General features: G+C 37.9%; 1 protein-coding gene across 1 annotated transcript; it reads left to right on the top strand.

Annotated features, from left to right (window-relative positions):
- The first annotated feature begins 1459 nt into the window (after positions 1 to 1459).
- Positions 1460 to 23933, top strand: MCUR1 (mitochondrial calcium uniporter regulator 1). The gene is made up of 9 exons (XM_043969219.1): positions 1460 to 2117; positions 4614 to 4733; positions 8205 to 8308; positions 9135 to 9236; positions 10383 to 10424; positions 14227 to 14298; positions 17105 to 17158; positions 19495 to 19609; positions 20404 to 23933. The coding sequence occupies exons 1-9, from the start codon at positions 1601 to 1603 to the stop codon at positions 20457 to 20459; spliced, it is 1182 nt and encodes a 393-aa protein (XP_043825154.1). The 5' UTR covers positions 1460 to 1600; the 3' UTR covers positions 20460 to 23933.
- The last annotated feature ends 1494 nt before the right edge of the window (positions 23934 to 25427 follow it).

Raw genomic sequence — 25427 nt, 5'->3', positions numbered from 1 at the left:
CTACTTTCTTATCCAGAAATCAGCCATGGTAGCAAATCTTGGGGAAAACTTACCCAACCAGACTGAGAGAATTGGTGAATTCCTGTTCATTGTGTCTGGTAAGACAAGTCTGTGGTAGCAATGGATTCCCTCTTTGATATAGATATAGATATAAAGATATAGACTCTTTTAAAAAAAAATTTGTGGGGCAATGAGGATTAAGTGACTTGCCCAGGGTCATACAGCTAGTAAGTGCCAAGTGTCTGAGGCTGGATTTGAACTCAGGTCTTCCTGAATCCAAGGCCGGTGCTTTATCCATTGTGCCACCCAGCTGCCCCCTATATATAGTCTCTTTGACCAAGACTTGGGTGATCCAAGTCATGCACTGGAAGACCCACATTAGAATGAGCCCTCATCTAATTATAATATTCATTTTCTCATTAATTGTTAGCCAATTAGAGTTTATTGCCACCCTCAGGACTACCCACTCTTCTGAGGACATATAAATACCTGGACTTCCAATTGGTTCACTATACTACAAGTTGTCACATTTTCATTACTATGTCACATTTTCATCACTCTAACTACAAAAGTTACAGCATACTCTGCCACCCTCAAACTTGGAGGCATGCATCCTACCCTTGGTTTATTTCTGGCAATCAAATAATTAGGATCAGAGGATCAGACTTAGAGCTGGAACGTACCTAAGAGGTCATGTAGTTCAATACCCCCAGTCAATTGATTGTAGGAGGTTTTGTGCTGACAATGAAGGAAAAAGAAAACTAGAGAATGGGGTAGCTGGAGAGCTGTTTATCTATGGACTTTAAGAAAACTTCATCCATTTCAAACATTTTAATATAAAAAGCACAAAAATAATGAATGTATAAGAAACCAAGATCTTGCTACCTAGCCTGGCTTTTAATGTTTAACAAAGCAGTAACAAAGTTGCCCAGTTTATGTCTCTTTCTGAACCTTGTTTTTCTGTATCTTTATAATGTTTTATTGGCAATACCTACCTCCCCCCCCCTCCTCTCACATACACAAGTGTTAGCTATTATTAACTACCCATCCCCCAAAAAGAATCTCTTCGCAGCAACAAAGATGCTCAAAGCAAGACAAATCAGCCCACTGGCCAGCTGAACTTTTCACAAGACCCAAGAGCACGGAAGTCTTTTCCTCCGAAGGCTGTGTTGCTTCTTAACACCGAAAAGCGCAACCAGTTATCCTGCTCTGCCGTAGCCCAAAGCTCGGGTGACTCAACTCTCCCACTCCGCCTTCGGATACTGGGGGCACAGGGAAGAACGCAGGAAGCCTCCACTTCCCTGGCTCCAGCTGGAGAAGAGGAACCAGGACCAGAGGCGGGCGGGAGCGACGCTCCGCCTATTCCCCGCCCCCACGCCGCTCCAGGCCACACCCCTGCCCCCTGGCGGCTGAGCACGCCCAGAGCCTAGGCTCGGCCCCGCCCACCCCCGCCCCCGCAGGAAAGGGTGGGACCGCATCCAGCTCCTGACAGTTGCTGTCTTCTACTACCCAACTCCCGGCTCCCGAAGGCTAGTGGGACGGGGCCGGCGGTGGGCGAGGGATGAGCGCGTGCTGGAACTAGTGAGTGAACGCGTCAGCGATGGCCGGGGAAGCCGTCGCCGGCGTCAGGCCGAACGAGCCCCGGCAGGCCCGGCGGCGGCTGCTGTTGCTGCTGCTGCCCGGGAGGCGGTGGGGGACCTATGGCGGCGGCTGTTTCCGGAGCCTCCACGGGTCGTCCGCCTTCCCGGAGGGTTTCCGAGGACTGCCTCCTAGCCCCTCGGTAGGCCTCGGCGGCCTGTCACGCGCCTCCCCGCTGATGCTGCTCTTCCTCCTGCCCTCCCCTCGGCTCGTGGCGGCTGCGACCCCGCGCCGTCACCTTGGAGACTGGGAGCGCTCGCGCCGGAGGCCTCGCGAGACGTCCAGGAGCCGCAGCCTGAGCCGAGCGGAGGAGCCGGGCGCGCGCGCGTCTCCTCGCCTGCCCTCTCCGGGCGCCGCCGCCGCCCCGGGGGGGCTAGGCGGCGGTGGCCCGTCGCTGTGGTGCAAGTCGTACTTCGTCCCTAGCGTCGCCAGCCCCCTTCATCAGTGCAGCTTCCCGGTGTTGGCTCCTGCGAGGAGAGGTGAGGGGGAGGCAGGAAGGGGAGAGGTGGGCGGCTGAGTGGGGGAGGCCTGGAGCCGCGGACCCCGGGAAGCACGCGAATGCAGCTGCCGAAGTCGGGGGTCTCGCCTCGCGGAAAAGAAGCTGCGGGGAAGGAGGAGGAGGAGGAGGACAGGGTCAGCTGAGTTCATCGCTCTTCCCGGAGGAGAGAGAGAGCAAAGGGCCCTTGCCTCGCCCCTGACTCATCAAGGAAAAGCTGCACTGACCTGTGTAGTCAGTTCCCCCAGCTAAGAAGATCTTATAATAACACCGATGCCCGGGCACCCAGGGTGTGTGTGGTTTTAGTTTTTAATGGGTGGGGGACGGGGGGAGGCCCGCGTCTAAACCGAACTTGGTCTTGCACTTGGGGTCATCGTGGAAAGACACCTTGCGCTGACAGCTGTGGTTTTCCGTCCTTCTCCCCCCCTCCCCCACCCTCAAATGAAAGTAGCTTTTAAAATTTTCTTTCTAAAGAGAGGATTGGAGAGAGAGGTAGCTTTCAGATTACGAGTAGGAAAACGAAGAGAGAGGTTTTTTCCAGTTAACTTGAAACTTTGGAGTGCTGGCATTGTCGTATTAAGATGCAGAAGTTTAAATAGCTCTAAAACTATTACATTATATCAAGTTATTGATGGGAGAGTTGTCAAAGGTCAGCCATACTGCTGTCTTCAGGAGAGATGATGGTGTCGTTAGTCCTGTTTGTACATGGTTCGGAAGTCACTGATCCCAAGGTCACCTAGCGATTCTGAGCCAGAAGTGTTTGGTCTTGATAATATCATACTTTGATTATGTTAGTCAGGCTTGTTGTCGCCCAGGTGACGCCCTGAGGAAAATCTGATTTGTGTAATATTCATGATCTATAGGATTGTGGACTGGGAGTGTGTTTCAATTTCTCCCAATAATTTGCCAACTTACTTTATGTTATTAACAGTGTAGTACCATTAACAGGGCCATTAATCTCATAACTTTTCTGCCTTCAGGCAACTCCACCGCTTAAAGTGATATTACTTTTCCTTAAAGAACAGTAAATAAACGCAAAGAGAAACAGAGGAAGACAAAAACAAAAAGGATCCCAGCAAGGAAATAATCAGTGCCCAGTAATAGATGAATGGATTAAGCCTCTGTTCTCTGCTCATTGGGTTTATTATTTGCTGGTTTTTATTAGTGGCCTTTTGTATTTTCAAGAAGGTATGTTTTGAAAGTGAAAAGTAAAATTGATCATAGATCTAGAACTGGAAGGAGACTTGAGAGGCAATGTAATGCTGCCCCCTTATTTTACGAATGTGGAAACCCAGGGAAGATAATTGACTTGTCCAAGGTCACATAGGCAGTATCTGGTAGAATTTGAAGCCAGTCCCTCCATCCCCTAGAGCCAGTGCTTTTTCCATTGCTTACTTTTCTTTGTTTTGAAGATATTAAAACTATTACTTTTAATATACTAAGAGCTGCTGAGAACTAAATAGAACTTTAATTCAGTGAAATCTATTCATTTACAGTTGATTGACAAAATCTTCCATTTCCATCTTTATTAGAAGAAAATTGGTTATCCCAAATACTAAAAGTGTTGCCCTGAATATAGTTGACTGAAGTCAAAACAGTTTATGCTTCTAATTTATGGTAGTAGGGGTGCCAAATGGAACTATTATTATTTGACATTTAATAAAATGACATTCATTTTAATGATCTTGGACCAAGTACCTTTTATTATAATCTTCAGTACTAAACTTATAAGCACTATTTAGAACAGGATCATTTTTTGCTTAGAAAGCTTTTGCAATTTTTTAAAAGTCCTCATAGATGATTATCATATTAGAAATTGGAACTGGAATAATCTGGTACCAAAGATCTGTTGATATTTGCAAGCTCCTTGACCCCATGGGGACATGGGGCGGGGAATCATCACTTTTAATAAAGTGGAAGGTGAGAGAGACAGAAAGTCTCCATTGAAGGCTAGATCCAAGTCTATGCATGAGAATAAAGTGAAATGATGAAGTATCAGCTTAGTGTTCAATTTTAGAGAATTTAGGTAGGAAGGAGAAGGGAGAGTATCATTGTTTTTTCATATATTTCCATTTTCATGGAATCATAAAATCTTATCATTTGAAAGGAACATTAGAGATTATTTGTTCTAACTTCCCATTTGTGAAAGAATTACTAGAGGTAACTAACATCCCTGACAGATTCTGAGTTTTCTTTTGCAGTATTTAGGGGATAAAGACAGTTCCTAAGGTATCTTTTCCAGGTGCCTGGGTGATTTCTGTAGCTGAAGATTTTAGGACTTTAAACTTAAGAGTTGAGATTAATTGAAATTAATGAATGGCTCATCTCTGTGTTAAAAGTATTTTTAAAGCATATGAGCTATTTGATAAATGTAAGGCAAAGCATTTTTATGTATGCTTTATTTCACATTATTATATTGCCTCTGCTTGCTACTAAATGTGTTCTGTTTTTTTGCCTTGTGTTTTCCTTTCCTTCCTAGATCTGAGTATTTCTGCTACGTCACAACAAGAAGTTAAAAAGTTACCTATTTTCAACTCATCAGGGAGTAAGAAACTGTACTTCGACACCCATGCTGTGGTGCGTCTTCTGGAGGAAAAGGGTAATTCTCTTAGATATTGATTGCTCAGAAATAAAGCATTCTTTTTTTTTTTTTAGAAATAAAGCATTCTAACATAATTTCATTTACTTTCTTACCTAGGCTTTTAAATTTGTTCTGTTATTACTCTGTAATTCTCAAATCTGAATTCTAAAAATATTATTTTGTGACAAAGAAATAAACAGAAAAAATACCACCAGCTTGAAAATATAAACTGCCACAGGGGATTAGGGAGAAACATCAATAATCAATTCAAGAAAGTTTTACCTTAAATCCTTTCAGCCTATCAACTTAGAATGAGTTCTATGTAATCCCTATTGTGTAGGAGTCTGGCAACAAAGAAAATAGGAACCTTAGCTAACTCTGATATAATTGATAAATTATGTCAATTAGTTGATATACTAATAGAAAAAAAAATGACCAATCTTATCCTCTTGGTAGTTTCAACAAGATTTCAATCTAGATTTTTTTATCCCATATATATAAATTAAAACCTTTTAATGGAGCACACAGTGGTCTGTAAATTTCTTATTCTGAAGGAAGTTGTAATAGCATCACTACACAAAATGTAATCTTGTTGACATAAATTTAGACACAAGTCAACAAAGTTCAAGGTTCCCATAGCAACTGTCCTTAAGACAGTTTGGGCAATGGTTTTATTACAGCCTATGTATGCTTTTGGGGCAGCTAGGTGGCGCAGTGGATAGAGCACCAGCCCTGGAGTCAGGAGTACCTGAGTTCAAATCCAGCCTCAGACACTTAACACTTACTAGCTGTGTGATCATGGGCAAGTCACTTAACCTCAGTTGCCTCACTTAAAAAAAAAAAAAATCAAAAGTTTGCGTTTGGGAGCAGGTAGGTGACGCAGTGGGTAAAGCACCAACCCTGGATTCAGGAAGACCTGAGTTCAGATCCAGCCTGAGACACTTGACACTAGCTGTGTGACCCTGGGCAAGTCACTTAACCCTCATTGCTGTGCAAAAAACAAAAACAAAAACCAAAAAAAAGTTTGCATTTCAAAAGTTGGGCTGAAAAGGAATTGTCTGTACTGGAAATCATATAAAATAACACATTATGTATATGTAGCTGCTCATTTAATAGTACTTTTTTAAAATAAAAGGAAGTAAGCATAATTTGCTGGAAAATAAATGAACAAGTTTTAAGTGGATACATTTTTATTGAAGTAAAGGCAACTGTGATTTTTTTTTCATTGTTTAATTATTTAACCAGTAGTGTATACATGTAGAAAACTTCCTAAAAAGAGATGAGAAAATGAAGGAAGTACCTTATAAATACTTCTTGACTGACTGGTCAAACAGCTTCCATACCCTGTATTTTTTAGAGAGGTGGCCAAAGTCACAGAATTAAGCACAACAAAACAAAAACCCTTTTTCTGCTCCCATCCATCCCTTCTCTACCCACATAGTTACCACCTTAGTGGTACCTTAGAACTCCCTTACCTCTTCCTTGAATTATTTAAGTAACTTGGATCTTACTTTTACTTATAAATGTTCAACTTCCTTAATCAAAAGTTGACATTCCTGTGTCTGACCATAACTTCCTTTCATTTCATGTTTGCTATACTTCCAATCACTACTCTATTAGTTAGTCAGTTCAACTCTATATCAATCAACAAATATTTACTAAGTGCTTACTATGTGCTTGGTGCTGAAAATACAAATAGTGAATCAAACAATTCCTGTTAGCAAGACTATAGTCTATTCAAGAGTAGAGGAAAATGTAGAGTTTAAATGGCTAACTATAAAATCATGATTGAAGAGGGATGGAAGTCAAGTCAGAGCAAGACTAATGACCTGAGAAAGGAATGAGAAATGAAAAGATTGAAGATATTGATGAGGGCAAAGAAGTTCAGGAGAGGCGAGGCAAAGGGATTAATGAAGTAATAGGATAGTTCTTCCTATTCTCTACCTGAGCTTCGGCCTGCATCACCATTTACTTAATGGACATTTCAAACTGGGTTTGAAGACATCTCAATCTCAGCCTGTCCAAAACAGAACTCATTCTCTTTCTCTAAAAATCTAGTCCTCTTCCAAATTTTGCTATTTCTGTTGAAGGCAACCACCACTTTTCCAGCCCCCCAGGTTGATAATCTCTCACATCCGACCCCTTCTCCATACTGCCACCTCCTTAGTTTAGGTTTTTAATCATATCTTGCCCAGATTTTGATAGCTTCATAATTGGTCTTTTTGCCTCAGTTTCTCCCTCCTTTAGTCCATTTTCCATTCTCCTTAAGTGCCTTTCTGATCATTTCTGTCCTCTACTCAGTAAATTCATCTTCTCTGCTTAGCTTTTAAAGCCCTTCAGAACCTGACCCCAGTCTATCTTTTCAGACTCATTGTACATTCTGTGATCCGGCCCTCCATTTCTCATTGCCATGACTTTGCATTGGCTGCCCCCTATTCCTAGAGTGCACTTGCTCCTCATCTCTACTTCATAGAACCCTCTGTTCCTTTAGGGTACAGCTCAAGCACCATTTTCTCTATGAAACTTTTCATGATCTCTCCAACTGCTGGTACTACTCTCCCTGCCTACCTTATAATTAATTACTCTGTATTTATTTGTATTCACTTTATGTTCAATATCTGTATCTACATTTATTGACTCCCCCTTGAAATGTGAGTTTATTGTGAGTAGCTTATCCTCAGCACATATAGCACATTGCCTGGCACATAGCAGGCACTTAATTATTGATTTATTGAATAACTTACTAATTAAGCACCCTTCTTCAAGTCTCTATTGCCAATCCATTCTCCACACAGCTGGCAACTTGATATCCCTAAACCACAAATCTAACCATGTCACTATCTTGCTCAAAAAGCACTAGTGGCTCCCTATTTCTTACTTCTAGGATAATATACAGATCTGTGGCATTTAAAATCCATCAGTCTGCCTCCTGGCCACCTTTATCTTGTTTCCTTTGTATTGTGTTTTTTATTTACTTTAATGGGTACATGCTATTTCCCCAGACAGAATGTAAACTCTTCATAATACAATAAAAAACACTGGTGTCAGGATTAAAATTCTACTTTTTATGCTTGTTACCTATAAAACCTGAGGCCAGTCCTTAATCTTCCTAGTCCTTACTTTCTTTATCTTTAAAATGAGATGTTTAGATTGTATTTTTCAGATTCCTGTTTCTGCTCTAGATTTATCATCTTTGAGGACAGGGACTCTTTTGATTTATTTATTTGGTCTTTTGTATCCCCCAGTGCCCTGGCACATAAGTGTTCATAAAAGCCTGTTCATGTCTTTGAATTCTGCTACATTTCCTTATGTACCCACAGAAATGTTTTCTTGTGACAATTGACACATCCACAGATTGGTCATACTAGTACAAAAAAAAAGCCTTTGCTATCAGATATCTCTTTTTTTAGTCTTTTAATTGGGATATTTCTTTGAAGGTTTTATCCGAAGTGTAGAATTTTCCTGATTGTGGTTGTTTTATTTATTTAGGGTTTACCACCCAACAAGCAGAAATCATTGTCTCTGCATTAGTGAAGATCATGAACAACAACATGGATGTTGTCAACCAGGATATGGTCACCAAGGTGCATCAGGTTAGATGAGAGGAAAATCTTCTAGGTTTGTGGGTATTTTATGCATTTTTAAATAAGTAAATTGGTATATGCATTTGTGTATCATTACCCTATGTTGTGTTTTGAACCTAACATTCATTGGGCACCTGTGTTCAAATGAAAAGTACCAAGCAGTCATCTCCAAAGTCCTCAGAGACAACCATGAAAATTCAGCTATTGAAAATAAAAATGTAACTGCTTCTCTTGTAGTCGCTATGGTGTGGTTTGGGGAGCAAAGAGGGAAAGTAGGAGATTAAATTTTCTCTAAAGCTTTCCTACTAATACTTAATAGCTAAGCATGTATATGGTACTTTAAGATTTGAAAAGCATTTTACATATGTTTGATAATGTTTCTTAACCTAGACATACGATATTTAAACTAGATATCAAAAAGATGATTGTTCTTGTTTTAGTAAATTTAGAAGTGACCAAAAATCAAGTATTCTTAAAAGTATAACTAGGGGAAAAAAAGTATAACTAGGGGTAGCTAGGTGGCATAGTAGATAAAGCACCAATCATGAGTTCATAATTGACCTCAGATGCTTGACACTTACTATCTGTGTGACCCTGGGCAAATTACTTAACCCTCATTGCCCCACCAAAAAAAAAAAAAGCATAACTAGACACAATTTTCAATTTCACAATTTTAATAATCCCCTTGGTGGTGATGAACAGCTAATATGTTACATACAGGCCCTCTTAGAGATGGGTAAAAAGTGGCTACATTTGACCAGAACTCCAAAGAGAGGATAAGTTGAACATTCTAGGTAAACATAAGTCTATTGTATATGGGCTTTTCTTTTCCTAGGAAATCACTGTACAGCAGATAATGTCTCAGATTGCTGGTGTCAAAAAGGATATGATCATTTTAGAAAAGAGTGAATTTTCAACCCTCAGAGCAGAAAATGAGGTAAGCCAATAGAACCCCTCCTGCTTATAAAACCTTTTATGGTAAGGCACTACTATCAAATTGAATTGTTAATGTAAGTTTTTAAATTCCTTATGCAGTGAAAAAAAATTTTCATAATACTATAAAGCAGGGATTTTTAACCTTTTTTATATGATGGACCCCTTAAGCAGTATTGTAAAGCCTATAAACACATCAGAATAATGTTTTTCAGGGAAGTAAATAAAATATATAAGATTACAAATGAAGCCAGTTCTATTGAAATACAGTTATCATTTTTTTTAAGTTTACAGATACCAGGTTCAGAACTCCTGATCTTGAGGTTTGAAGTCCAAGCTCTATAATAGTTGCTGGTTGTTCTCTGTGACCCCATTTGGGGTTTTCTTGGCAAAGAAACTGCAATGGTTTGCCATTTCCTTCAGCTCATTCTACAGATAAGGAAATTGAGACAAGCAGTTAAATGACTTGCCCAGGGTCATACAGCTAGTAAGTGTCTGAGGCCGGATTTGAACTCACAAAGATGAGTCTTCCTAATTCTAAGCCTGGCACTCTATTCACTGTACCACCTAGCTGCCCTCTATGATAATTACTAGTTCATAATGTGCCTTTTAACTGAAAATGTTATACTTATTAACTCAAGGACTTTACCAACTGTATACTCTTGGTCCTTCAAAAAAATCTAAAAAAGACTCATTTCCTTTTATTTCAGCTTCAAAGGTAATCCTCTCCTTTTGGCCAGATGAATGGACTTAAAATTATTGAAGAAGCATCTTTGAAAGCTATAATTTCAGATTACGTCTAAGACTAGTCATTGAAAAAAATTTGAATGAGATACTGTAAAAGAGGAAGGTCCAGCCTTAAGGACACAAAAAACCAACTAAACATTTTTTGACTTAATATTTATTAGTACATATCTCCTTCAAGAAACATTGTATAATTAATGTAATAGTATAATTGTTAATATACTAAATTGAAGGGAATCTTGACATAAGTGAATTATCTTGAACAAACTTGAAATTCATAAAATGGGAGGAGAAATAAAAAAAGGATCCTGGTCCAGGAGAAAAACTGAGTTTTAGCTTTTTTTCATTTTTTATAAACTTTTAATTTATTATTATATTTGACTTGCTTCTTTTTTGATGTTTTTAGAAATTAATGCTTGAATTCATGCAGTTAAAACAGCGAATGGCGGTAAGATATTCTTTATTTGTAATAATAAAGTTATTAATGAATATAGTTTTAAAAGTACTTGTTATTACACTAGAAGGACTAGAATTTAAGAATACTTCAAAGAGGGGGCGGCTAGGTGGCGCAGTGGATAAAGCACCGGCCCTGGATTCAGGACTCCCTGAGTTCAAATCCGGCCTCAGACACTTGACACTTACTAGCTGTGTGACCCTGGGCAAGTCACTTAACCTCCATTGTCCTGCAAAAAAAAAAAAAAAAAAGAATACCTCAAAGGACCAAGTTGCATTAATTGGCACAGTGCATTTTTTTAAAATCCATGAGGCAAAGAAAATAAGGATAGTAGTAGGATGAACGTTTTTTATTTCAAAGTTTGTCATAATATTTTTGCAACAGTTGACTTACCTGGTCCTTCTAATGTTTAGTTCATTTAAAACACACTGAACTCGGGGGCAGCTAGGTAGCGCAGTGGATAAAGTACCCGTCCTGGATTCAGGAGTACCTGAGTTTAAATCCGGCCTCAGACACTTGACACTAGCTGTGTGACCCTGGGCAAGTCACTTAACCCCCATTGCCCAGCAAAAAAAAAAAACCACACTGAACTCAGCAGTAGGAATTGGGAGCCTGTGCTAGAAAGACAACCAATAGCTAGTCTCAGTTTTTTTCTTCATCCAGATTTTGAATTTTTCTAATATTTGAGAATTTCTTATAAAGCATGACAATGTCAAAGAGATAGAGAAGCAACTGTAGCTTGATATAGCTAAACTAATTTGTTCACTAGGTGTTGCCCAAATCTCTGTTCTGTTTTCTTTTCCCTCCATACTAGTTTAGCTGTTGATCCCTTCTGCTCCTCTGTGTTCACCTATCTTCTATACACAAATAACTCCAAGATCCCTGTATCCAGTCCTAACCTCTCTCCTGAGCATCAGTCTCATATCACCAACTGTCTTTTGGACATCTTAAACTGGATCATCTCAAATTCATCATGTCCAAAACTGAGCTCATTGTTCTTTCCTCAGTCACTTCTCTCTTTCCAGTTTTCCTGGCGCCACTATTCTGTCAGTTACCCAGCCGTGCAACTTCCAGGATATCCTCTACTTCTCATTCCCCCACATATCTAATCTGTTGTTAAGTTTTGTCATTTCTACCCTCAGAATATCTCCCATAAAAGTTCCCTTATCTCCACTCACACTGATGCCACCATGGTGTAGGCCCTTAGCACTTTACACCTTGAACTACTACTTGGTCTCTCTACTTTGGGTCTCCTCACTCCAGTCTACCCTTGGCTTAGCTGCCAAAGTGATTTTTCCTAAAGTATAGGTCTAATCATGTTACCCTCCCTAATCAATAATTCAAATCCAGGATCAAATATATTTGGTATCTAAAGCCCTTTACAGTCTGACCCCTTCCTATTTCCACTCTTCTTATAATTTATGCATTCTGCGATCCAGCCAAACCACTTTATTCGCTTTTCCCCATATTCAGTACCCCATATCCTTCCACTCCCAACTGGCTGTGCCCCATATCTGGCAGTTTCCCCCTCACTTCTGCCTCCTAGCTTCCTTGGCTTCTTTGAAGACTCAGCTCGAAACCCACATTCTGCAGGAAGCTTTTCCTGGTTCCTATACCACCCCATATTTTCCCCACTCCCCACCATGGCTAATTCCTTCCCTTGAGATAGATAGATATATAGAGCATCAATTAAGAGCTTGCCGCTTGGGGCGGCTAGGTTGCGCAGTGGATAGAGCACCGGCCCTGGAGTCAGTAGTACCTGAGTTCAAATCCGGCCTCAGACACTTTACACTTACTAGCTGTGTGACCCTGGGCAAGTCACTTAACCCCAACTGCCTCACTAAAAACAAACAAAACAAAACAAAACAAAAAAAACAAAAAAAAAAACACAAGAGCTTGGCTTGTCTGGCATTGTGCTGATAAGGGCTGAAAATACAAATGCAAGTAAAAAAGAAAGAGAGCACCTGCCCTAAAGAAGTTTACATTTGAATGGGAGTAGGGGAAAGGGATACTTATTAAATGGTGGGATATCCACTTGGGAGCCAAGAGGAGACATCCAGAGAAGAATGGAGCCAGGAGAGGAGTAAGAATGGCCGAATTGGACGTTTCACAAAATGGAGATGAGGTATTCACCCATTGAAGGAGAGGGCTGCAGGGGCAGAGGCATTTTCCAAAGTGAGAAGGCTGCTAGCATAAAGGTGGAGAATTCTGGAGAGAGGAGCAGAGCTAGGAGAGGAATGACAATGACTGCTGGGGTACTTCCCCCAGTGGAGGTCCCAGAGAGGAGCTTATCATCTGGTGGAGTGTGCTGCAGGGTTGGAGGCATCTTCCAGGGTCGAAAAGCTGCTGAATGGATATGGTTCATACTATTGCATATTCATAGTCCCTCCTGAATGGAGGTGCTAGAGAGACATGCCAAAGGTACCAGTGTGACTGACATGTTGCCTGCTCAAGTGAACATCCTGAACCCCTCCTCCCTCTGGCATTTTTATTTTTCCAGAAAAGCTCCTTTGCTTGGACCTTATTTAAGCCTGGATGCCTCTTCTTGGTGATCCCATAGATCTAAGGACTCCACTCAATATCTCGGTTTTCTGTAAATGAATTATCTTTCATTTACATTGCTTATATCTTATGTAGATAAGTTATTTGCATATTGTCTCCCCTCTACAGTGTTTGCTTCTTGAGGTCAAGGACTTGCATTTTTGCCTCTCTGCACTCAGCACTTACCCATTGTCTGGTACAGAGCAAACATTTAATGTTAGTTGACTGCTCAAAAAAAGAGGGGAAAATATCTTCAACTCAAACACAACCTAGACAAGGAATTCTTAAACTTTTTGTGTCTTGGCAGTCTAATGAAGACTATAGACCCTTTTTTCAGATTGATGTACTTAAATTTATAAAATGAAATACATAGAATTACAAGGGAAAATGGTTATATTGAAATACAGTTAGCAAAAAAGCAAGTTGGCAGACCCCAGACTAAAAACTCTGGACTATTCCTCATCTCTGAAAGGGGACACTGATACAAAATTAAAGAAGCGAAATTCTTTATTGTTATTTTTTTATCGATGTACGGAACCGTAGTGACCACAAAAACTAAATGATGAATATTAAATGAGTGGTTCTTCAGGGGAGACAATAGTTTAAGCTAGTCAGTTTGTCATAATACAGGTGAGTGTGTTTGTGTGTGTGTACATGCAAATGCCAACATGTGTCAAAGGTTGGACTTGAACCCACAATCTTCCTAATATAGGGGCTAGCTTCAACCCATTAAAGTTCATCTTTATGAATTGAGATTGGTCAGATTCACAATGTCACGTGAAAAATAAGTTCTTAGAACATTAAATGGCTCAAAGGGGTTACGTGTTACATACCTTTCAGTAGAACTATTACAGAATATTATTTTGTCTATTTGGTAATAAGTTGTTTTTACTTTTTCTTTTTCTTTTTACAAAGAAATCAATAAGTTATTTTTAATAATACTACTTTGTCTCTCTCTCCAACAGTAAGTCAAAGTTGTATATAGAGGGAACACTCCTTAAAGAAGAAGGATATATGCTCTTGAGCAATATCTCCTTTTTGTATTTTAAAAAATACCATGCTCCTATTTGGCTTCTAAATAGTGAGTATTTCTATATAAAAGAACAAAGGAGTTTGTCTTCAGTAGATAGTAACGAATTGAGTAATGTTCTAGTTAAGTAGAATTGAGTAACATCCATCTTTTGATTGCATCCCTTCTCTGATATTTTATTTTGTTTGTTTTTTCTCCACCTCTTTTCTCTCACTTGCCTTCCAGGATGAAATACTTAAAGTCCGGGCAGATAATAAATTGGATTTCAATATAGAAAAGAGCAGAGTCAAAGAATTGGTATGTCCTTTGGAAATGAATTTCATTTTAAGATAAAATTCTAGGTGAAACTTGAATTTGCATGAAGTTTGAACATTTAAGACCATCCTATGCATAACTCTCTGGCAGGCCTGGACACAGGAAAAACCTTTTACTTGATTTTTGGAATTTTAAAAATTTCCTCAACTCCCCTTGCACCCTAAATTTCAAAATAGCTTTTAGATTGGTTTTTATTCTCCCTGCAGGAACTTTTCTTTCACTTAATTTGGCATATGTTATCATAATGAAAATGTCAAAGTTTAGTCAAACTGAGCCTAGATTCTTTGATAAAATAATTGAATTAAGAACTTCTGAACTATTAGTGTATTACCCAGATTTTAATATGAGGATTACACTTAATCCTAATATTGTATTGATTAAGACTAAGTATCTTCAGAATCTATTTCAGAAAAAAATAAATCATGCCAATAACTGGGCTGGAGTAATAAAGATTTAAATTGTAAATTAGCACTCTTGTTTTTTGTGTTTCCTTTTGAAGTCATATTCTTTGGCCTCAGACATATTAACTTAATAGCTAAGTATTTTTAATAGCAAAAATAACCAGTGGGTTTAGTGATCTAAATAGAAGTCTAGAGAATTCAATTATAGCTCATTTCTCATTGTCTTTCTTGCTAAAGAATGTATCCTTCTAAATTGTCTTTTATTGGCATAAAATTTGGTACACACAAAACTGAAGAATAATTATTAGCTCTTGTTTTTTTCTCTTCACATTTTTCTCATACACACTGAGGCTGTACATTTTTGAGACCAAGAGACAGTCACTTTTTAATCTAGTGCTATGACTGGGAATCTAAGTGCCCACTATACTTCAAATTCCTACTATGTGCAAAGTGGCTATTAACATATGACCAGTTTCTAAAGGAAAGTATACTTCTTTCTTGTACTTTTTAGATCTTATGATTTTGTAAGTAAGAACCTATATTTACTGCAGACAGCCTGTTCTTTAATCCAGCCTGACCTGCACTTGCAGTTGAGGAAGGTAGTAAAAACATGGACAAAACCAGTGAAATGTAGAGAACTATTTTTTCCCTGCTTGAAGGGATGCCCTTGTTATTTTCAACTGAAGCCATTAGTGTAGTTGTATGTTTCACTGGAGCTATTAGTTAGATGCCTAATATAAACAGATTAGGTTACTTTTATTATTTAATCTTAAAATGATTATATGTTTCCTTTTGGATAATAAATGAAGCAATATGGTATATTCTTATGGAAAGGAGACTTCTTAATATTCAGATGGTTAGGACTAGTGCAATAGACAAATGCTAGAAAATTGTACCATGTTGCCCTCTGGTAGTAAGCCTCCTTGCACTGAACCTGTAGCTTAAAAGATTAGGGTTATCATTTATCTATTCATCATATTTGACTGCTACCTGCTTCTAAGATTCCTTTTAGTTTGGGGCCTTCTCCTCTTTGCTAACCTGATTCTTGTTTTTTTTATTCTTTACAGATAGAAAGTATAGTGGAATTTTTTTTAGTGTTAAGCATTTCACATGATGTTTGAAAAAAAATACTAAACTAAATTATTTCCACTTGCCACCAAAACTACAAATTGTTGCTTGCCTGTACTCATTTCAAGAATTCCAGTCACTCGAGTAATAGGACTAAATGTAATCTACATGCCAAAAAACTGCACTAAACTATGGCCAAAGGGAAAATACATGCTTAGTTCTAAGTATTGTCACCCAGTTCAAAGTAGCACCAACTATAACTCTGTAGTGTGATTCTTTTTATAATTGATACTTGACAGGTAAAGAAAATCATGCTGCTTAGCTCTCATGGTGATTATACGAGTTAAGTATATTTAATAAGTCACAAGATTTGTATGATTTGGCATGTAAATCAACATGTACAATTTTTTTTCAACAACTATTTTCCCTCTATTCTTTCTGTTCCGGCCTCAGCCACCTGATTTGCCAACATCCAATGTGTCTTAGATTGCTCCTCCCCACCTTTTTCATTCTCCACCAAAATTAAATCCTTAAAGGAGAAATGAAACTAGAGATAGCAATAAGTTCCAGAGAAAAAATCCAGAGTATTTAGGATGCTGCATCTGGAGGATTACATCTCTTATTTACAATTAATAGTACATCCCCAGACAAAAGTAATATGGTTGTTCCTATACCTTCAGATAATTCTAGAAAGCTTTGTCGTTTTCAGTTGTGTCTGACTCTTCATGACCCTATTTGGGGTTTTCCTGGTAAAGAGACTGGAATGGTTTGCCATTTCCTTCAGCTCATTTCAATTATGAGAGACTAAGGCAAACAGTGTTAAATTTAAATGATTTGGGGGGCAGCTGGGTGGAGTAGTAGATAAAGCACCAGCCCTGGATTCAGGAGTACCTGAGTTCAAATCCAGCCTCAGACACTTGACAATTACTAGCTATGTGACCCTGGGCAAGTCACTTAATCCCCATTGCACCGCAAAAAAATAAAAATAAAAATAAAAAATTTAAATGAGGGGCAGCTAGGTGGCGCAGTGGATAGAGCACCGGCCCTGGAGTCAGGAGTACCTGAGTTCAAATCCGGCCTCAGACACTTAACACTTACTAGCTGTGTGACCCTGGGCAAGTCACTTAACCCCAATTGCTTCATTAAAAAAAAAAAATTTAATGATTTGTCCAGAATCATAGAGCTACTAAGTGTCTGAGGCCAGATTTGAACTCAGGAAGATGACTCTTCCTGACTCCAGACCTGGTACTCTCTTACAATAATAATTATGATATTAGAGTATTGTGTAGTCTAATACAAGTTAAATTTTATCTTTTCAGTATTCTCTGAATGAAAGGAAGCTACTTGAAATGAGATCAGAAGTATTAGCATTGGTAAGAAGTAAAACTGAGTATTGCTCTGCTCTTTCTTAAATATACTTTTGTCTCCTGTTATGACTAAAAAAATTAATGGATAATAATCAGTGTGTCTGTGGTAAAAATATGAGCTCTCAGGTTCAGTGACAGTAGAATCTGATCCTAAAGATGCAAAATCCTTTTTAACAAGTAGCAAACATTAGGTAGCTTTTGTACTGGTTTACAAAAGGAATTATCAAGAGATTCTTCCTGCTTTTCTTCCATTCTATGATGTCTCCCAGTGCATCTAGTAGAATTGTATTCCAAATGAGGATTGTAGAGCCTCAGAATTTGAAAATTACTTTAGTGGCTAAAATAACTCAAAAACAAAGATATTTGAATCCTGTTGGGCATACAGCAATGTCTCTTTAGAAATGAACAGTGAAAGGATAGGATGTCATTAATATTGATGTTTTTGCTCAGTTGTAAGTTTGTCAAAGACAGGGTTCTCTCCTAAAATAACTGATGAATCAATGAATTGATTGAAAATGAATCAATAAAACACCTTTTTTTTAACAAAAGCAACTGAATAGTTAAATGGAATTATTTCCTATGGGTTATTTTTAAGTTAACACTTACTGATCCTGCAGGAAGATAGGTGGGGAAAATGGTTAGCTGAAATTGTGTTGATGTTGTAGAAAACTAGATAGAGATAGGTACTAGACTTACAATTTCATTGGAAAGCCAGACACTAATTGTTACCTTTTTGAAGTGCCCAGGGAAAAATGACTTCCCCACCGGGGTTTGGGGAGGATAATTGTTGGGATTGTTGATACAGAGAGCCTTATTTGTTTGTTTCACTTTTTAATCCTATTAGTTGTCATCTTATACTTTTTTATTTTCATAAGAGGTATTTAGCTGGTCCTTACTGAGACCACTCTTTAAAGTCTATGGGTGATATGACCTGATAACATTTAAATAATAAATGCATAATTCCTATACTCCGCCTGAACCATTTGAACACTAATATTCAATAATAACTGATGCTAAGCATCAGGGAGAACCTTTCTTTTCTGAAAGATGAATATCCTGTTTCCAAAAAGCAGCTTCCTTCTCCTTCCACTTCTAAATCCTGAATTTTTCATCAAATTAAAAATCTGACCATGAAAGAAAGGGTTATGATTGTAAACTTACTAATTCAAGTGGAGTTGACCCTCACTTCCCAAACTCTCCACTAGAGCACAATCAAATTTACTTGTGCATTGATTGCTAGATGGAGTAATGGATAAATCACTGAATTTCATGTCAGGAAGATTAGAGTTCAAATCCTGCCTCAGATACTTGCTCTGTGACCGTAGGCAAGTCACTTAACCTCTCTCAGAGCCAGTTTCCTTAACTGTAGGGGCTGTGATAATACTTCCCAGGGTTGTTGTTAGATCAAGTGTGATAACATTTGAAGTGTTTTTACAAATCTTAAAGTATGGAATAAATGATAGATATTTTTGTTTTGAAGCTGAATACCCCCTTTGGAACTAAAGGAGGTTTTTTTAGGTCCTTATGAAGGAATCGTGGTACACTGATGCCTAATAGAAAACTGCTTATCCAGATTTTCTTTATTTTATATCGGAAGGGTAGCAATCAATATAAAACTACTCACCAGCCATCAGCATTTTTAAAAATTCAAGTTTCATTGTGTGTAAGTAAATTGAGTAGGAATATAGTAATTCTATGAGGAACATGACTAACCTTTATGGGTTATTTTATAATCAGTCTTAACTGTATTATGTTTCAATATATCTCTGTGTATATCCAAACCACATGATGATCAGCCATATAGATTATGCTGGTTTTGGTTTATGTTAGAAAATTTGGGAATACAAAATAGCAGGATAGCACTCTTGCCTTTAGATTCACTTAAAATAAGCATTTTGAGTTGTCTCTTCTGTGGTCATTACTGTAGGGACTGTTGTGTGGGGGTTTTTTAACCTGAAGAAATGACCCTTGCCCTTATTGAGCTTATAGTCTAATTAAAGAATCGGGGTTCATAGACCAGTTAGAGTACAAACTATTCAAAAAATGTGGTAGAAACTACACGTGCATGCTGGGGGGATTCACAAAAGGTTTTGAAAGTACTATTTATATATTCTCATTTATACCCTGTAATATCCCTGGAGAGAATCTCTCTAAGTGGAGAAATGAAGGCTCAGAGTTTTTGTGACACAGTGCCAGAGACAAGTCCAGCACTCTATCCACTATGATGTACTGCCTCCCACAGTGAAGCAGAGTTAGGTCAAGCTTCTTAAATTAGATGTATGAGTTTAATGGGACCTGATAACTGGTAGTTATATATTGTTCTGTACCTCTTTGTTTTAAAGCAGGCACAACAACTCCGGGCTCTTACTCAGACAGACAGAAAGATAGACACTGAAGTTGCTGGCCTGAAAACCATGCTTGAATCACACAAGCTTGATAATATAAAATATTTAGCAGGTAAGATGTTCTGCATTTAGCTATTAGAAATAAACTGAGGGGCGCAGCTAGGTGGTGCAGTGGATAGAGCACCAGCCCCAGAGTCAGGAGGACCTGAATTCAAATCCGGCCTCAGACACTTAATACTTACTAGCTGTGTGATCCTAGACAAGTCACTTAACCCCAATTGCCTCATCAAAAAAAACCAAACAAACAAAAAAACTGAGGGGCAGCTAGGTGGCACAGTGGATAAAGCACCGACCTTGGATTCGGGAGAACCTGAGTTGAAATCTAAAATCAGACACTTGACACTTACTAGCTGTGTGACTCTGGGCAAGTCACTTTACCCCATCTGCCTCACACACACAAAAAAGAAATAAACTGAAGATAAGCTCCAAAAACAAAACCACAAAGAAAAAATAGCAGTGATTTAGGATTTTTTTCTCTTATAAATCCTTGATTATTTTGAAGCTTAACCACTTGGAAATAAATTTTTTGCTCTCTGCTTCAGGCCTGCTATAAATTATGCTGTACTAATTTTTACACACTGGATTTGGTGTCTCAAGGGTTTTGTCTTTTTTTTTAAAAAATACGTTCCTTTCTACTTTAGATGTTACAGATAGTGTTGTTTTTGTGCTTACATTAGAGCATCTGTAGTTTTTAATGAGCAAATATTTAATGAAACATAGCAGATCACTGAACTTCTAGTTTTCTGTGGGAAGAGGAAAAGTTTACATGTATGTATGTATACTTAAGAATTCCTTAAAGTAGCTATTACAAAAACTAATAGTTTTTACCTGTTTTTTTTTTAACAGGTTCTATATTTACATGCCTAACTGTAGCTCTGGGATTTTATCGTCTATGGATTTAAGTGTCTCCTTAAAGGGACCTGTATTGTCTTGCCTTAAGAATGTGAGGTTATTACTTTTTCCTTGTTTCACATTTTAACCCTGATTTTTGATTTTATTTATGTTTTTATGCAAATTATGATGTATAACCAACTTTAAAGTGTCAGGAAATCCATTTTGTTGCTCTTTATCTTTTTGATATGCTTTGATCTTGCTGACATATTTTTGAGGAAGATACCTCTAGCTGAAGTACTGAAGAACCCACTCACTTTGACCAAGGTGATGTTCACCTTTCATATACTTACCCTTTAAGGAATTTATTATTAAAAAGTCATGGTAGGGGCAGCTAGGTGGCACAGTGGATGGAGCACTGGCCCTGGAGTCAGGAGGACCTGAGTTTGGATCTGGCCTCAGACACTTGACACTTACTGGCTGTGTGACCCTGGGCAAGTCACTTGGCCCCAATTGCCTCACCAAAAAAAAAAAAGGTCATGGTGGCTTTATGAGTGACAAAGAATCACAAACTAATTAATCCAAGACCACAAAAGTTCTTTTCCTCTTGACCCAAGTTTCTAGCAGCAAATAGTGCACTGTAGCAGTGTGCTTTTATTTCAATGCATTTTGTTGAAACCTGGGTTGATTGCTATGTTCACTAAAAATTAAATTATTGTAGTATTTTCTATTTGTGACATCCAGCCAGAAAATCATGTTGCCTGATAAAATGTGTTGGCCTAGCATGGAATCACTTCTACCTCTTGAAGTATTCTGGGGTTTCTTTTTTTCTTCTTTCCCTATCTATCAGTGGAATGACTTGGGAAACTGATACTCTATCATTTTCTAGTGACCTTGAAAACTTGCTAGTGACAAACATGGTGGTATTGTATTTCAATTTTGCATGACAGTCTCTTTCTTCCATACTTTCATCTACTTTGTACCGTGGAGATATTTGGTCTTGTTTCCATGGTGACATCTGCTCACCTATCCCAGTAGAAAAAAAAACTGATTGTTTAATGGTTTTGTTCTCATCTATCACTAACTCAGTCTTGAGCTTTCAGGCCCAGAGACTCTTCCTACCCAAATATCATCTTAGCTCAGACATTTCATCTATTTTAGTCTGCCTCTTCATTAATGATAAAAAACCCACCTTAAGTTTTGAAATAGGGGGGCAGCTAGGTGGCACAGTGGATAAAGCACCGGCCCTGGATTCAGGAGTACCTGAGTTCAAATCCGGCCTCAGACACTTGACACTTAGTAGCTGTGTGACCCTGGGCAAGTTACTTAACCCCCATTGCCCTGCAAAAAAAAAAAAAGTTTTGAAATGTAGTTCTAGTTTTATCATTTTTTTCAAGAGTATATATAATTTTTCTTTTTCAAGAAACTTTAGAAACATTAGAGAAACTTTCTATATCCAATTCATTCAGAGTCCTAGTTTTATAAAGCATTTTCTTCTCCTTTCAGTTTTATTTTAATTCCTTGTGTGCAGAATAAGTATTTTAATTTCAAGTGAATTTTTGCATTAGTGTAACAGTTCAGGACAAGTACTGTGATGAAGTTAAAAAAAAAAAGTTAAGATACTTAGTCAAATTGTTAGCTATGTATTGGAATTTTGCATATCATATAACCCCTCCAAATATACTTGAAAGCTCAGTCTTCTCCACCCACCCCCACAAAACCTTGGATTTATCTGTGGCATTAGCAACCAATATAATAATTTAATGTATTTACTAAATACACTAAATTTAAATACTCAGTGTTAAATCTAATATTTAATGTTGCTTTTTTCTGGTTGAGTGAAACATCTTTATTTTTTTCCCCATTTGGAAAAGATTTTCCAAAAAGGATTGAATATTTTTATTATTGCTGTTAACTCTGGAGAGAGCAGTTCCAATTGAAGAACAAGACCAGTTGCTAGACTGCAAAGACAAAAGGCTCATAATATTAATGCAGCAATAATGATAGGTTGACTAAATACGGCATCCCAGCTAAGGAGTTTTTGTTTTAATACCTAATCAAAGATTCCTTGTTGGCATTTAAAGTCTTCACAGCTTCTTAGGGAGAAGAATAAGGGTGTTTGTCAAATAATATATATTAAAACACTACTGATTGATATTCTGTTCCTCTTACTGATAAAAATATAATTTTATAATCACTTTATAGTTCATTTGGTGCTTTACTATTAACACAAGATAATTTGCAAGAATTATTTCACCCTAATTTGGAACCTTCTTGTTCCAATATTTTTTCCTTTCTTTAAGTATTTTGTCCCTAAATCTGAGGATTAGGAAGGCTTGGAAAATTTATGTGCATTATTTGATTTTTAAGAGCTTTCTAACCAAAATGCCCTGCAAAATCTTTTCTGCTGTAGGTTCAGGAAGCTACAGGATGCATAAGTGTACAGCCACCAAACAAGACAAAACCCTCCCTACCAAAAAAATTGGATTGTCATTATTTCAGAGAATGGGAGTGGGGAGGTGGTGGGTAGGGAATGGTAGAGTAATATTATAGCACCTCTGAATTGCAGTGTCTGGTCTCTCCACATTAAAAAATCTTGCTCTGATTAGATTTTGAAAATAAATCCCTTGAAAACAGCAGCGTAGATGGTTTCTAGAATCAGAGGTACAATATAAAACCAGACACCTAAAACAGGACATCAGTTAAACAGTCAGGTTGTGCTTCCTTTTTGATGTGGGATGTTTGAGGACACTTCAGTCTTTATTGAGGTAGCGGTGGGGGGTAGGACAGGTGCTTTTCCAGTCATGCCTTTAAAAATAGAGATATAAAACCATTTCTTGCTTTTTTTAATCTTCTGCTAATATGTCACCTTTTGGTGTATTTTAGAGTGTTTCTCCTTTGGAAGCATTGTTTCAGTTTAAATGTCTGCTCTTTTTATTATCACAGCTAAGTTTCTACTCTAATATCTAGTAAATGAGTCTGAATATCCATTGTTTCCCTCAAGTGTTTTAAAGACCTCTTTTGAGAAACTAGTTGGAAGAGAGGGATTTTACTGAAACTAAAAGTGTAGTTGGAATCTGACATTGAAGATTTAATAAAAGTAAAATCCTGAATGCTCTTTTCTAAGCAATTGTGAATATCTCCAACTTTAACCTGGCTGCCCTTTCTTATTACTACAGAAGATATTCTTTGCGCCTTGTTTCTATACTTTGATAATTTCACAAATCTGTTATTTCATTGCTGTGAGCTCTCATTCCAGCAATGGTATAAATGAACGTGTCTTACCTAAACTTTGTATCTCACCTAATACCTGGAACAGTGCTTTATACACAGTAGCTGTGTAATAAATGTCGGTTGAATTATTTTTGTCATGATGTATAGTACATATCTTTCTCAGTTTTCTAATCTTTCCCCCCCAGCACTTCTGCCTTATAATTAACCATGTTAGTATTGACAAGTACCTCCATTATTATTCTTTTGAGTCAAATGAAACTCTGTTATAAGAATTTCTGTCATCTTATTTTTAAAACATCTAAAATGTTATACTGAGGACCCCCTGGAGTTAGGTCTTAGATTGATCAAGCCTTTAAATAATTTAATACAAAAGTTTCTTGGTGATACTAGAACTAAAGTGTATTTTTGGAAACAACTCTTTCATCATGTATATGAATGTCTGAATATATTTGGAGTCTCATGTATATATTATTTGAAACAAATTATCTTTTTCCATTTCTAAATCATTTCTTAGCCATATTATTCAGTGATGTTCAATTAAATTTAAATATATAAAGAGGGAAAACAGCCTTTGTAATAGAGGGCATGAAATATTTTTAATATTTAAAATAAAATACATTGAGAGTATTATGTGACTGTTGAATTTTTTTCTAATCAGAAAAGTCAAAAATCAAAACTACTCTCCATCCTGTTCCTCAAACCCTCTGATCTAATTCCTTAACTTCCTTAAACTTATGACCTGTTTCTTCATTCCACCTCAGCCATACAGAAATGGTCACCTACTATATCTAACTGTTACCCACAAGTATACCACTTCCCTAAGCAGAAACTCTGACATCCATCTTACCATAATCTCTTATTCTAACCCTCCATATGCCATATCCCTCCTAAAGCTATTCTTTGCCTATACCAAGATTTCTACTGTATTCATCCTGAAATACTAGAATTTTCAACCTCTCCCTATTGGTTCTTTCACTATTGCCCCAAGTGTTCACCATCCTTAAGAAACCCCTATACCTTATCATCCCCTTAAGCTGACATCCTATATCTCCTCCTTTCTCAGCTAAACTCCTTGAAAAAGCTGTCTACACTGGAGCAGCTAGGTGGCGCAGTGGATAAAGCCCCGGCCCTGGATTCAGGAGGACCTGAGTTCAAATCCAGCCTCAGACACTTGACGCTTAACTAGCTGTGTGACCCGGGGCAAGTCACTTAACCCTCATTGCCCTGCCAAAGAAAAAAAGAAAAAGCTGTCTACAGTTGTCACCTCCAGTTGCCTCCTCTCTCTTGTCTTTGCAGTCTAGCAACTGGTCTCGTTCTTCAATTGGAATTGCTCTCTCCAGAGTTAACAGTGATCTCTCGATTGCCAGATTTGATGATCTTTTCTGAGTCATTATCCTTAATGTATCTGTAGCATTTGACATTGTTGACCCCCCTCTCCTCCTGGAGACTCCCTCCCCTTGGGTTTTTGTTTTTGTTTTGTTTTGTTTTGTTTTTGTCATACTGCTTTACTGGTTAGCCTCTTACCCATCTAACCATTTCCTCTCAGTCACCTTTGCTGACAGCCACAACATGCTCCATAATTACATGTTCCCCAATATTCTGTACCAGGAACTTTTTTCTCTTTACACTTTCTTAATAAAATCAAAGTTAACTTTGATTTCTGTGCCAATGACTCAGATCTATATATCCAAGCCTCAGTCTTTCTCCAAGCTTACTGGACATTTCAAATTGTGTTTCAATGGAGACATCTCAAAGTCAACATGTCCAAAACAACTACTGATGCCCCCAAGCCCTCAACCTTCCAA

Source organism: Dromiciops gliroides, chromosome 1 (assembly GCF_019393635.1).
Source record: "Dromiciops gliroides isolate mDroGli1 chromosome 1, mDroGli1.pri, whole genome shotgun sequence".
NCBI classification, from domain to species: domain Eukaryota; kingdom Metazoa; phylum Chordata; class Mammalia; order Microbiotheria; family Microbiotheriidae; genus Dromiciops; species Dromiciops gliroides.
This window is presented reverse-complemented; position numbering and strand designations above follow the sequence as displayed.